Raw genomic sequence first — 11,313 nt, forward strand, 5'->3', positions numbered from 1 at the left:
GCCACGCCCTGCTTGCCTGTACATTTTGGTAGCTTTCTGTTGTGTCTTTCTTCTCCCAGGTGCGGGAATCGGACGGCGTCGTCAATGAAGAGCTACCAAACTGCTGGGAATGCCCAAAGTGTAGCCATGCCGGCAAAACAGGGAAAGTGAGTTTCACTGGAATTAATTGCGTGTGCTCAGAGGGAGTGGCTTTTAAAACCTTGGTGCTTTCCCCCACACACACACACTCTCAAGGTTGCTCCCAAAGTTGGTCATCTTGAAAAGCTGTGTGCCATCTCCCTGCTGAACAATTGTTGCAGGTGGGGAGCCACATGCTTTGATCTTTCTTGGGATTTTGGGCTAGTGTTTTCAGGGTTCTACCTTCAAGCTCTTTCCACATTGATTTTGATGGTTGAGGGAGCCTGTGAACCTGCCAGATGGAAACCTGCTCATTGCAGAGGATCTTGGGTGTGTATGAGGCGGCACTGTTGATCCAAGTGGGCCTCGTGCAGCTGTGAAGCCTATGGCTTCATGTTTCAGGGAACGGTAGGCCAGCTTAATGTGCGGCTCCCGACATCGTTGAGCAAGAAACCCCCGAGGTACCCAGGACTTAATTTGAAAAGTGTTGCTGTAGACTGGGCAGTCGGGACTGGTAGGTCTTCTTAGCTATGGGGAAGGGGCTATAGCTCTGCAGCACAGCTCACGTTCTCCATCATCTCCAGTGGAAGGATGGGAGAGACCCTTCTATGTCAGAGACTTTGGAGTGCTGCTGCCAGTCAGAGTAGATAATGCTGGCCTAGACTGTGTGTGTACAATAGAGATATAAAACCGCATGTGCTCACACGTTTTGTTTCAATTCCGTATCAGTTTTACTTTTGTTTTTGTGGAGACTTAATATAAAACTACCTGTAATGAATATATATTTTTAAATGCTCTTCCCCCCCCCCCATGAACTAATTCAATATGCCCCATTCATTTTCCTCTGGTCAAGAACAGAGAAGGAAGAGGTCTTTAACCCTTCCCAAATCCCCCTGTAGGGTTTTAGAAATGTTGCCCTCGTAATGTACTTTCCCCCCGTGCACAAATAGGCCTGGAGTCTGTCAGAATTGCAGCTGATGTGCGTAAGGGGAGACTGCACTAGAGCCTCTTGTTCTTTACATGGAAGAGAAGGCACTAAAGAGCCCTTTGCCTGCATGCCACCTGGCGAAGGAGGGAGCCAGTGGCCGGCGCCAAACGTTGCTGACCCTTCAACCCCAGCTGAGTTCAAAATATGGCTCCTGTGGAAATGTTTAGTTGCTGAACAGAGTTCTTTTAAAGAGCGATAAGTTTCCCTCTGACCCTAAAATATTGCGTGACTAGACCCTTGGGAAGGAATTTGGTTCTAGACAGTGGGTTGAATTTCTGCCACCACCTCAAAGCCATGATGTGAGGTAGAAAATTTCACTTTCATAAGTTCATGAGTAACAGTGGAAGGATGCCAATTGCAAATACAGTATTTGGTAAGCTTGGCTGTTTCAAAGTTGTAATTAATGTTTTTCAGGTGACTTAACCCATAGCTGCTGTCTTCAAATTTTTACAAGTATTCCAGGAAAATTGTTGACATAATATAACATTTAAGCCCACTAAGTGTGCTTTAGTTTCCAACCCGCTCCTCAAATATTTCAGTGGTGTGTTGGGACAAAAATTAAGATGGGGTACCTTTCTAATCTTTGTTTACTAAATACAAGCAAACCAAAGATGCTAAATTGGATCACTTTTAGGGCAAGGGTGGGTATCCTGTGGCCTTTCAGATGTGGCTTATGCAGCTTCCATAATCCCTGGGCATTGGCCTTGCTTCCTGGGGCTGATGGGAGTTAGAGTTCAGCAAGTTCTGGAAGGCCACAGATTAGGTATCTCTGCTCCAGAGCATCAAAGTTTTCCAGAAAACCTACATCACTACCTATAAGCCACAACGAAAAGGCATAAGATATAAAGTTTGCTTGTGTGCTTTGTCTCTCTGGCGTACAAGCAAAAGCGCGGACCAGGGTTCAAATACGCATCAAACCTCCCCGGCTCTCTGCTGAAAGAACAGAAGATCAACCGAGAGAACAAAGAGGTTGTCCCGGATGCCGCCAAGCGGAAAGTGGAGTACGAGGAGTCCCCCCGGAAGAAGTCCGATGAGCATCCCAAGAAGTCCCCCATCGACCCTCTTCTGAGGAGGAAGTCTGAAGAAGTACACCTGCGTCGGAAAAGGAAACTTGAGAAGCCTCAGGAGCCTGTAATGAGGAAGCGGGTGAGTGATCTCTCCTCTGTAAGGCTGAAAGTGAGCTGCCGCTTTAGAAAAGCTGTAGAGGTGGGAAATGGCCTTACGAGCGAGGCCAGAGGGAAATGCTCCTAGCCTGCCTACATAGATCGATGTAAGATATGATGTGGCACTTTGGAACCAACGAACGTGCAGAGGCAAAACAAACCATACATGATTACACTGCACTCCTATGCGTGCTTACCTTGGAACTTACTTCTTTTTTTTTTTTTTACAATAATTTTTATTCAAATTTTCATAAAACATAGAAAACAAAATCATAAAACATTCAAAGACAAAAAACAAAACAAAACAAAAATGATTAAACAAAAAAAAATAAAATGTTGACTTCCCATTTGTCACATATCAAATCAGTTATAGGTCTACAATATATAACAATCCTGTCTCTTAAATCATATTATAAAATCACTTTCCTCCAGTAGTTATCTTAATTAATCATCAAATCTCATAAACATTACTTTATTCTTTCCACAAAAAGTCAAAGAGAGGTTTCAATTCTTTAAGAAATATATCTATCAATTTTTCTCCAAATAAACATGTCAATTAATCCATCTCGTTAATAATTATAATAATCTTATTGTCATAACCATAGTCCAAATAAACATTTCGATTAATCCATCTCATCAGAATCTGTTAGGTCCAATAATTTCAATAGCCATTATTCCATTATCCCTATTAGTTCCATCTTCCATCTTCAATAGTCCTGTTAAGTCCAGTAATTTCAGTGTCCAATCTTCCATTATCAGTATTCCATAATAATCTTGCTGTTGTAGCCATAGTCATATAATAAGAGTCTGATGGGAATTTCCTCTATCCCAAATATTTTCTTGCCATCCATTCTGAATAAGTTGCTGAAATACTGTTGTAAAATCATATCTGTGTTCTTCTTTTTTACAAAATGCACTGGCTCATCTCTTAAGAGTTTTTCCATTGTCACATGGCTGCAGTTAATTCCATAGATTTTCTCTATATCAAGCTCCGTCACATCATTCCAGTCCAGAAGATTATCCAAGCCATTGATAACTTTATCTCTAATATCTTCATTAATTTCTTCAGAGATAACGTTAAATTCCAAACAGTAGGTTTTATTTCTAAAATCCATAAACTCCAGATCTTTTTCCAATTCCACATTTGTTCCAATCGCCAGGGCTTGTATCTTCCCTTTATTTTTTCTTTTCTCATCTCTGATCTCATTCTCCTCTCTCACAGGATCCCCTATTTCTTTAAGCTCCTGCGTCATTTTGCTCAGTTCAATTTTCAGCTCCTTACTACCCTGTCGCAGGGTTTGTTTCGTTCTCAATCTCATCCATTATTTTCTGAAACATAGTTACTTCCAGATTCTCAGCCACTTTCTTGATTGCCATTTTTAAAACCACGAAAACAAAGCAAAACAAAAATAAAGAAGAACCACTTCTTATCTCAGCAACAATTGGGTTAATATTCCAGGCTTGATGACATCACAGTATAAACAGAGCAACCTGCCTTATCTCTCTATGTTCAAGAATGCAAAACAAATTTAGTTCCCAGAATCAAAACAGTTAGTGGCGTCGTGAAGAAGCAGATTCGTCAAAATAAAATAGACCAAAAAGAGAATAGTCCCAGACAATATAATATTCCTCGGAATAGAAATCAGGAATAGAAATCCCTCTTCTGTTTATTATCTTTAGAATGCACTTCCAGGACAGCTTTTTGCGACAGAAACAGAGATAAGCTGTTAATTTCGTGAATAACAGAGAAGAGCTATATCTCACCCAGAAGTTGTCCAAAGCCGATCAATCTGACAAATCTCCTTTTGCTGCAACAATTTAAACCAAGTAAAAAAAATAATAGAAAGAAGGGTGCTTGCCTGTTAGTCCGTTCTCTCTTTAAAGAAAAGATAAACGTATCGCTTAAACAGATAGAGCTTGTTAGGAAGTCCGTCCGGCATTGTTGGCTGGACCTTATCTCATAAATTAATGAAATCCAGTCCTCCCAACAAAAACAGGCTTTTGAGGTTGATCTCTACGTTTCTCCCTGCCCGGGAGAAATTTCATCAGTCAAAAAAAAAATGTTCTGACTGATTTATATCTGAATAAGCTTCTTTTGAGGCGGGAGCCCGTCCCAAAAGCAGGCACAAGCGAAGTCACCCTTCCCGGAAGTCTCCCTTGGAACTTACTTCTGAGCAGGCATATTTAGGATCGAAGTGTAAATCCACTATAACTAATACTTATTTCACCCCCTTTTTTCCACCCCCTTTCCTATAATAATAGATCAAGTGATGGGAAAGAGATTCTGAAGACGCACTGCCAGTCAGAGTAGACAATATTGAGCTAGATGGACTGACCTGTTATTTATTTAACAAAATGTATATACTGTACCACTTGACTGTAAGAAACCTCTTAAGCTGTCGTGACAGCTTCCTGTGTTCCTAGGATTACAACCCATTCCCAATCAAACCTCCTTTCCTCTCTCAGCCACTAGGTGGCGCTTGTGGGCTTTCTGGGACTGGTTCTCCTAATCTCCCTTTCCCTTTCCTCCTTAGTAGCCATTTCCCTCTTTGAAGGTGCCCTGCGCAGTCCGACTGAGTACACACATTTAAGGCTGGGAAGCTCATGTATATTTTGAGCATGTGGTTTACCAGTGTGTTCTCTGGGTGTGGTAAGGTGAAAAAGCCCCACTCCGCATCTCACTCTGAGATGTCGTTGACTGGAGGAGGATATCTGTCCTCTCTCTCTCTCTGCAGAGTCTCTTCCCTGGATCTTTCACAACTGTTTCCGATCCTGTGAACATAATTTTTAACTGTTTCAAAATACTTAATGCTGGTGCCACCGAGTGGTAAAGATTTGTGAGCTAGGAAGCCCTCTGTTCAGATGTCACTTCGGCTGCAAACTCCTGGGATAGCTGTAGGCCAGGCTTCGCCAACCTGGTGCCTTCCAGATGTTTTGGACTACCATCAGCCCCATCCAGCCAGCACAGCCATGATTTATAAGTGTCTAAAATAACAAGGTTGTATTCACAATTGATAAGCCTGTGGATAGTCAGTTTTATTACCATCTTCTTCCATTTGCACTGTGCGGATGTGAATAGTCATACTAGCCAGCCTTTTCAACTGTTTCATTTTTTAAATATTATCCTAATCAATCATGTATTTTACATGTGAACTGTAGAACCCTTGGACTGGAGATCGGCCTGCACCATGCGTAAATCCCCTTGGATTCTGTGGGGGTCAGACAGCTTATTGAAGTGCAGGATTGCAACCTTTAGTCACTGAAAAGTCATCATGTGGAAATGTTAATGAGTTGTGTTGTGTGAGCGTCTTTGTTAACTAGGTTGGCTGTACACTAAGTCTCTTCTCTCCCCTGCTCCCTGGAAATCCCTTTCTGACCACAGCTAAAACTTGGCAAAGAAGAGAAGCTGTTCAGGAAAAAGGTATTTCATTAATTCGTGTAATTTTGTATTTCATTAATTTGTGTAATTTTGTGTTACTTTTTCTGTCACTGTTCACCTCCCCAATGACTTTTACTATAACCCTTCAGGAAGCAGCAAGTTAGGAATCTGAACTTTAAAAAATGGGGGGGGGAAGCACAGCTGGTGTGTCGTCTGCCGTTCTCTCTGTGCATCTGGGATCTGATGCTTGATTCATTTCTGATTCATGCAACAGAGGTATGGATAGTGGTGACTATTGGCCATAAACAAGCTAACCAGAACTTCCATGTATATCTGTAAACTCCAGATGCTCTGGCTTCTGACTGGCTGGCTGATGTTGTAGAATGCTGGCCCAGATAGTCTTTGCTCTGGTCCAGCAAGGGGATTCTTCATGTCGATTGAGCAGGGGCCATCCCTTTCTCTTCCCTCACCCCAAAAGTGGGCTGCTGTTTTACTATGTCCCTGTGAAAACCTCCCAGGCCTATGGGAAAATAACAACCTGAATTAGAAACTTGTGACTTGGATGCAGGACACCCATCATGTAATTCATTGGTTGTGTAACCTTGTTCCACATCTGTTCAGATCACATCTTACATGATACTTACTGTTGTGTGAATCTGTGCTTTCGGTTCTTAAGAATCTCAAGCTCTACCTGCACTACAAATGAAAGGTTAAGCTGTATAAGTACCAAACTAACATTCCCAGGATTCTTGGCAGGAAGTGCAGGCAGTTTTCTGAAAAGAGGTCCAAGCTTTCTGCCCCAAACTACAGTTTCTATTGAAAGGAAATGGCCGCTTGAAAGCAGGTTTAGCCTGTAGGATGGATGTATCTACCATTGGATTTATTTCCCCCCTCTGGTTATTGTCTTTGTACTGAGCCAAAACGTTCCCTTTCCAGAGGCGATCGTGGAAGGCCACAGATGACCGAGCTGCCATGGTCAAGCCTCTGAGGCGTTTCAAGCAGGAGCCTGAGGAGGACCTCCCGGAGGAACCTCCCAGAGGCAAGGAGAGTGACCAGTCTCGCTCCAGTTCCCCCACGGCGGGGCCCAGCTCAGAGGGAGCCGAGTCCCAAGACAAGAAGAAGCTCAAGATCCGGCGGAAAGCCCGTCTTCCCAACAAGGAGCTCAGCAAGGAGCTCAGCAAGGAGCTCAACCAGGAGATCCAAAAGACAGAGAACAGCCTTGCCATTGAGAACCACCAATCCATCAAGTCTGAGCCAGAGAGCGAAAACGAGGAGCCCAAGCGGGCATTGGGCCCTGAACGGCCTCACCGCTTCAGCAAGGGCTGGAATGGGACTCCCCGAGAGCTCCGACACCAGCTTTTGTCGAGCCTGCGCAGCAGCAGCACCCAGGCGGTTGCGCGGCCTCCTCCTTCCCTCTCGCCCCCCAAGTGCATCCAGATGGAACGCCATGTCATCCGGCCACCCCCCATCAGCCCCCCTCCCGACTCGCTCCCGCTGGATGACGGGGCGGCTCACGTGATGCAAAGGGAAGTCTGGATGGCTGTCTTCAGCTACCTCAGCCACAGCGAACTATGTCTTTGCATGAGGGTTTGCAAGACCTGGAACAGATGGTAAGGAGCACCGGGAGGTGGTGCTTGTGTCTTGGTGCTAGGAAGAGAAGGAGCTATAGAGAGCAGTGTTGCCTTGGTCATGACATTTGGGAAAAATACAACTCTAGCAAAGATTTCAGTTGCACCTGCAGAATCCAGGAAATCTTGGCTGTTTCATAATAAAGAGGAAGGTTCTAGACCTCATGACTTCATTAAACAGGAGGTGGCGAGCTGTGCTTACTAGTAGATGAGTCTGATATACTCTGATACAGGCATTGGAAGACATCTGGGTGGGTCTTCCAGGGAATAATTTCCTGCTCACTTATTTCCTGAAATCCAGTATGAATCGGTTTCTTGAATGTTGGGTTTGGCCCTGAGGTTTGACACTGCTCAGCAGTAAGAACTCTCCATGCAACCGTGGAGAAGTGCACCGAGTGTGTGCACTGGGTCTGGGATGGGGGAACCTGTGGCCCTTCAGAGCTTGCAGGACTACCTTTCCTGTTGTCCCCAATGGTTGCCCATATTGGCTGTGGCTGATCAGAGGCGGAGTCCAACAATATCTGGAGGGCCGCAGGTTCTGAACCCTGGTGCTAGGAAGTTGAGGCACCCGTATCCACACCAGTAATTGGAATAGTTGGTGCAACATTTCTACCCAGCTTGTTTGCAAACTTTCTTCTGAATACAAAACTAGGGGCTGCTCCTTGTAGGCTTCTGATGGTTTTGAGGCTTTTAAAGAAATTGTCTAGGTCTGTCTTTCTGTCCCAAGTGCTGGACCAGCTTTCTTATGAAACCTTCTCCCTGCCCTGCTTAGGTGCTGCGATAAAAGACTGTGGAGCAAAATAGATCTAAGCCATTGTAAATCCATCACTCCTCTCATGCTCAGCGGTATTATTAGGAGGCAGCCAGTCACACTTGATCTCAGCGGGACAAACATATCAAAGAAGCAGCTGAGCTGGCTCATCAATAGGCTCCCAGGTAGGTCTGCAATATCAACGACGTGCTGCGCCTGGGGCAGGCCGGCCTGAGAAGGGGTAGCAGGTAGAAGCAGCATGGGCTGCTTGGGGAGAATGGGAGCATCCTTTTGTGGGAAAGGGGTCTGAGCAAACGCTAGCAAGGCCATCTTTTCTCTTATACTCTGGCTCGCTGAGGCCCAGGGATTGGCTTCACAGCCTCAGATCCCAACTGTCTGGGATCCTGCCCACAAGCCTTGCTTTGATCATTAGTGGCTGCAGGCCGAAAGCCGAAAGCCACACAGGAATTTTATGGCACACCTGGGCAGGAACAGGAGGCAGAGAACCAAGGGCACAATTGCAGGTTTGCCAGGCCTGTATTTGTGCCTACCTGTTTAGTGCAACTCTTGAGAAACTTGGGAAGCTGTGTGCAGGGCTGTGGAGTCAGAAGAAATGTACCGACTCTGACTCCAGCTTCAAAATAAATTTTGATTGATAATTTTTTTAAAATATAAATTCAAAATGTCAAAGAAGCTTCCCATGAAGTCAGCTGTAGTTGAGCATTTCACCATAACTCAAGATGGAAAACATTTTGTGTGTCAGTGTATGACACTGGACCCAGATGAAGACAAATGCTGTGATGCCAAGATCAGCGCATATTCAGGCAGCGATAAAAATGCTCCTACGAGAGCTTCCAATTTAAAAAGATATTTACAGTGCTTTCCAGGGCTGTGGAGTCGGAGTCGTGGAGTCGGAAGCAATTTTGGGTGGAGTCAGACATTAGAAAAATAGAGGAGTCGGAGTCAAAGGTTTGGCATACTGACTCCACAGCCCTGGCTGTGTGTGTTTCTGCAGACCGCTGTGTTCCTGCAGTGTTTTTGGAACTGTTGGTTTATTGCCCCTTGGAGAAAGAAAGGCATTGCCTAGGAACAACTTTCTCAGCAGAGCAGGTTTTTCCACAGAGGGAAACCTGTGGCCCTCCAGATACTGTTGGTTTCAAACTCCCAGCAGCTAACATAGTCTAAACAGCATCTGGGGGCCCACAGGTTTCTTATTGCTGCTTGACATCTTGTTGGTTGTCTTGAGCAGGAAACTTTTCTTCTAAAACATTTATTGTAAAACCTTCCCCCCGCCCCCATATCTTTGCTCGGTTTGTCTGGTGCTTGCTCCTGTTTTGTCCTCTCCCTAGGTCTCCGAGATCTGCTCTTGTCAGGGTGCTCATGGATTGCAGTGTCCTCTCTCTGCAGTTCCAGTTGTCCGCTCCTCCGAACACTGGATGCACAGTGGGTGGAAGGCTTAAAAGATGCACAAATGAGAGATCTTTTGTCACCACCAACTGACAACAGGCCAGGTCCGTCCTCTCCTTTTGACTGCTGGCTGGGCTGATTTCTGGAGGGAAACACCTTCTTTGTATTGGGGTTCCTTGTCTCCAAGCAGGAGAAAAAGCATAAAATGTGGTATTAGGTTCAGTGCAGAATTCAGACCCTGCCTGAGAATTCATGGGGTTTTTTTTTACTATACAAATTATTCTGACCGTAGTATCCAGACTTTTTAAAATCAATTAGGAAAATAAATGGGAGGGATGCTGGGTAGGATATAGTTGCATCTTCCCCCTCCCCATATCCTGATTTGCTTTGATTGCTCCTCTATTACATTCTTGTGTAAAGTGCACTTTTCTGTTGTTGCTCATAAAAATCTCTATTTTTGCCAGCTGTCCACATGCAACTTTTTAATCCTGTGTAGCTCAGTCTGATGCCTCAAGTGGTTGGACAACTGAAATAATAACAAAACAAAACCTTTCTCTTTCCTTGTGTCCCCCCCCTTGTTGTTATAGGCCAAATTGACAACCGGAGCAAGCTGCGCAATATCACAGAGCTGTGCCTGTCTGGCTTAGATATCACAGATGCATCCCTGCGCTTGATTATCCGGCACATGCCTCTTCTGTCCAAGCTCAACCTCAGCTACTGCAACCACATGACGGATCAGTCCATCAACCTGCTGACAGCTGTAGGAACCACCACGCGGGACTCCCTAACAGAAGTTATTTTGCAAGGTATGAGATTGGGGATGGGGGAAGGTCCTAATGGACAGACCAAAGGAAGCCATCTAACCTTAAGGGCCCACGAGGAAGGGTGAAATGTTGCCTAGAAAACAGAACAGCCCATTCGTGGGTTGAAGTTCAGCCACGTACGTGCAGGACCCGTATCACCTCCCATTTTGCACTGCGTGACCGAAGGTCAGGGTTGATGGGAGTTAGAATCCAAGAAAATGGAAGAGAAAAGGTTCTCAAATTGCCTAAAAAATTGCCCAACATGTTTGCTTTTTGGCGGGGTGGGAAGAATCCTCCTTCAGGGGCAATTATTTTTGTTGGAACTCTGAGGGAAAAATACTATTCAGGCTGTTTTCCAAAACATGTTGGGCATTTGGGAATCAACAACCACAATAAACCTGTTTTGTGCGCTTTTAAGAACCTCTCGTTTCCAGTGCTGTATTTCCCTTGTTTGATTTTTGGGAGTTGGAATCCATCAACACTTGGATAACTTTCTCCTAGACAGCCAGCCTGATTCTTCTGCAGTGGAAACAGAGCAACTGATGATCCTTTCAACCTACTGAAAATTGTAGGCACGGGATGAAGAATGTCTCGTTTCCTTTAGCTCCTTTGCAGTGAAGCCCACACCCACTAATTTCAGATAGTTGAGGCATCTTTTCTGAGTTGAATATTTTGGGCCACAGAATGAGGGCAGGAACTGCCATCCTATCATCCTGTCACTGCCGGGACATTTCTGTTCCTGATAACAGGCTGTGTGTATATGCAAGAGATTTTGTGGGAACCTTTGTAAAAGTAAGAACTACCTTTTCTTAGGAACACCTTCACCACCACCCCTGGCCACTCCATCTTCATATATATCTCACTATTATGAGCATGTCCTCCTGATCTGAGAGGCAGCAAGTCCAGAGTAAAGATTCCTATGGATGCAACAGGTAGCCACCTCTGAGGGCCTCTGAATTGCCGACGATTGGGCTATTCAGTCGCAGCTCATGCAAAATAACAGCAGAGGCCTCAGTGCCTTGGGGCCTACCAGAGCTTGGGAATGATTGTCCTAAGCCACCCTTTGTCTCCCAACAG

The 11,313-nt window shown here is 44.9% G+C and overlaps 1 protein-coding gene across 8 annotated transcripts in view; it reads left to right on the forward strand.

Moving 5' to 3' along the window:
• Positions 1-11,313, forward strand: part of KDM2B (lysine demethylase 2B) — a 119,091-nt gene that overhangs the window by 105,670 nt on the left and 2,108 nt on the right. For 7 of the 8 annotated variants that reach the window (XM_061603183.1, XM_061603185.1, XM_061603188.1 and 4 more), the window contains 7 exons: positions 60-146; positions 1,979-2,251; positions 5,651-5,689; positions 6,584-7,257; positions 8,048-8,211; positions 9,376-9,537; positions 10,021-10,239. In XM_061603183.1, the coding sequence (XP_061459167.1) occupies positions 60-146; positions 1,979-2,251; positions 5,651-5,689; positions 6,584-7,257; positions 8,048-8,211; positions 9,376-9,537; positions 10,021-10,239 (1,618 nt within the window). The remainder of the gene's footprint in view (positions 1-59; positions 147-1,978; positions 2,252-5,650; positions 5,690-6,583; positions 7,258-8,047; positions 8,212-9,375; positions 9,538-10,020; positions 10,240-11,313) is intronic. The other variant, XM_061603184.1, reaches the window with a different exon arrangement.

This window comes from Rhineura floridana, chromosome 19 (assembly GCF_030035675.1).
Source record: "Rhineura floridana isolate rRhiFlo1 chromosome 19, rRhiFlo1.hap2, whole genome shotgun sequence".
NCBI classification, from domain to species: Eukaryota; Metazoa; Chordata; class Lepidosauria; order Squamata; family Rhineuridae; genus Rhineura; species Rhineura floridana.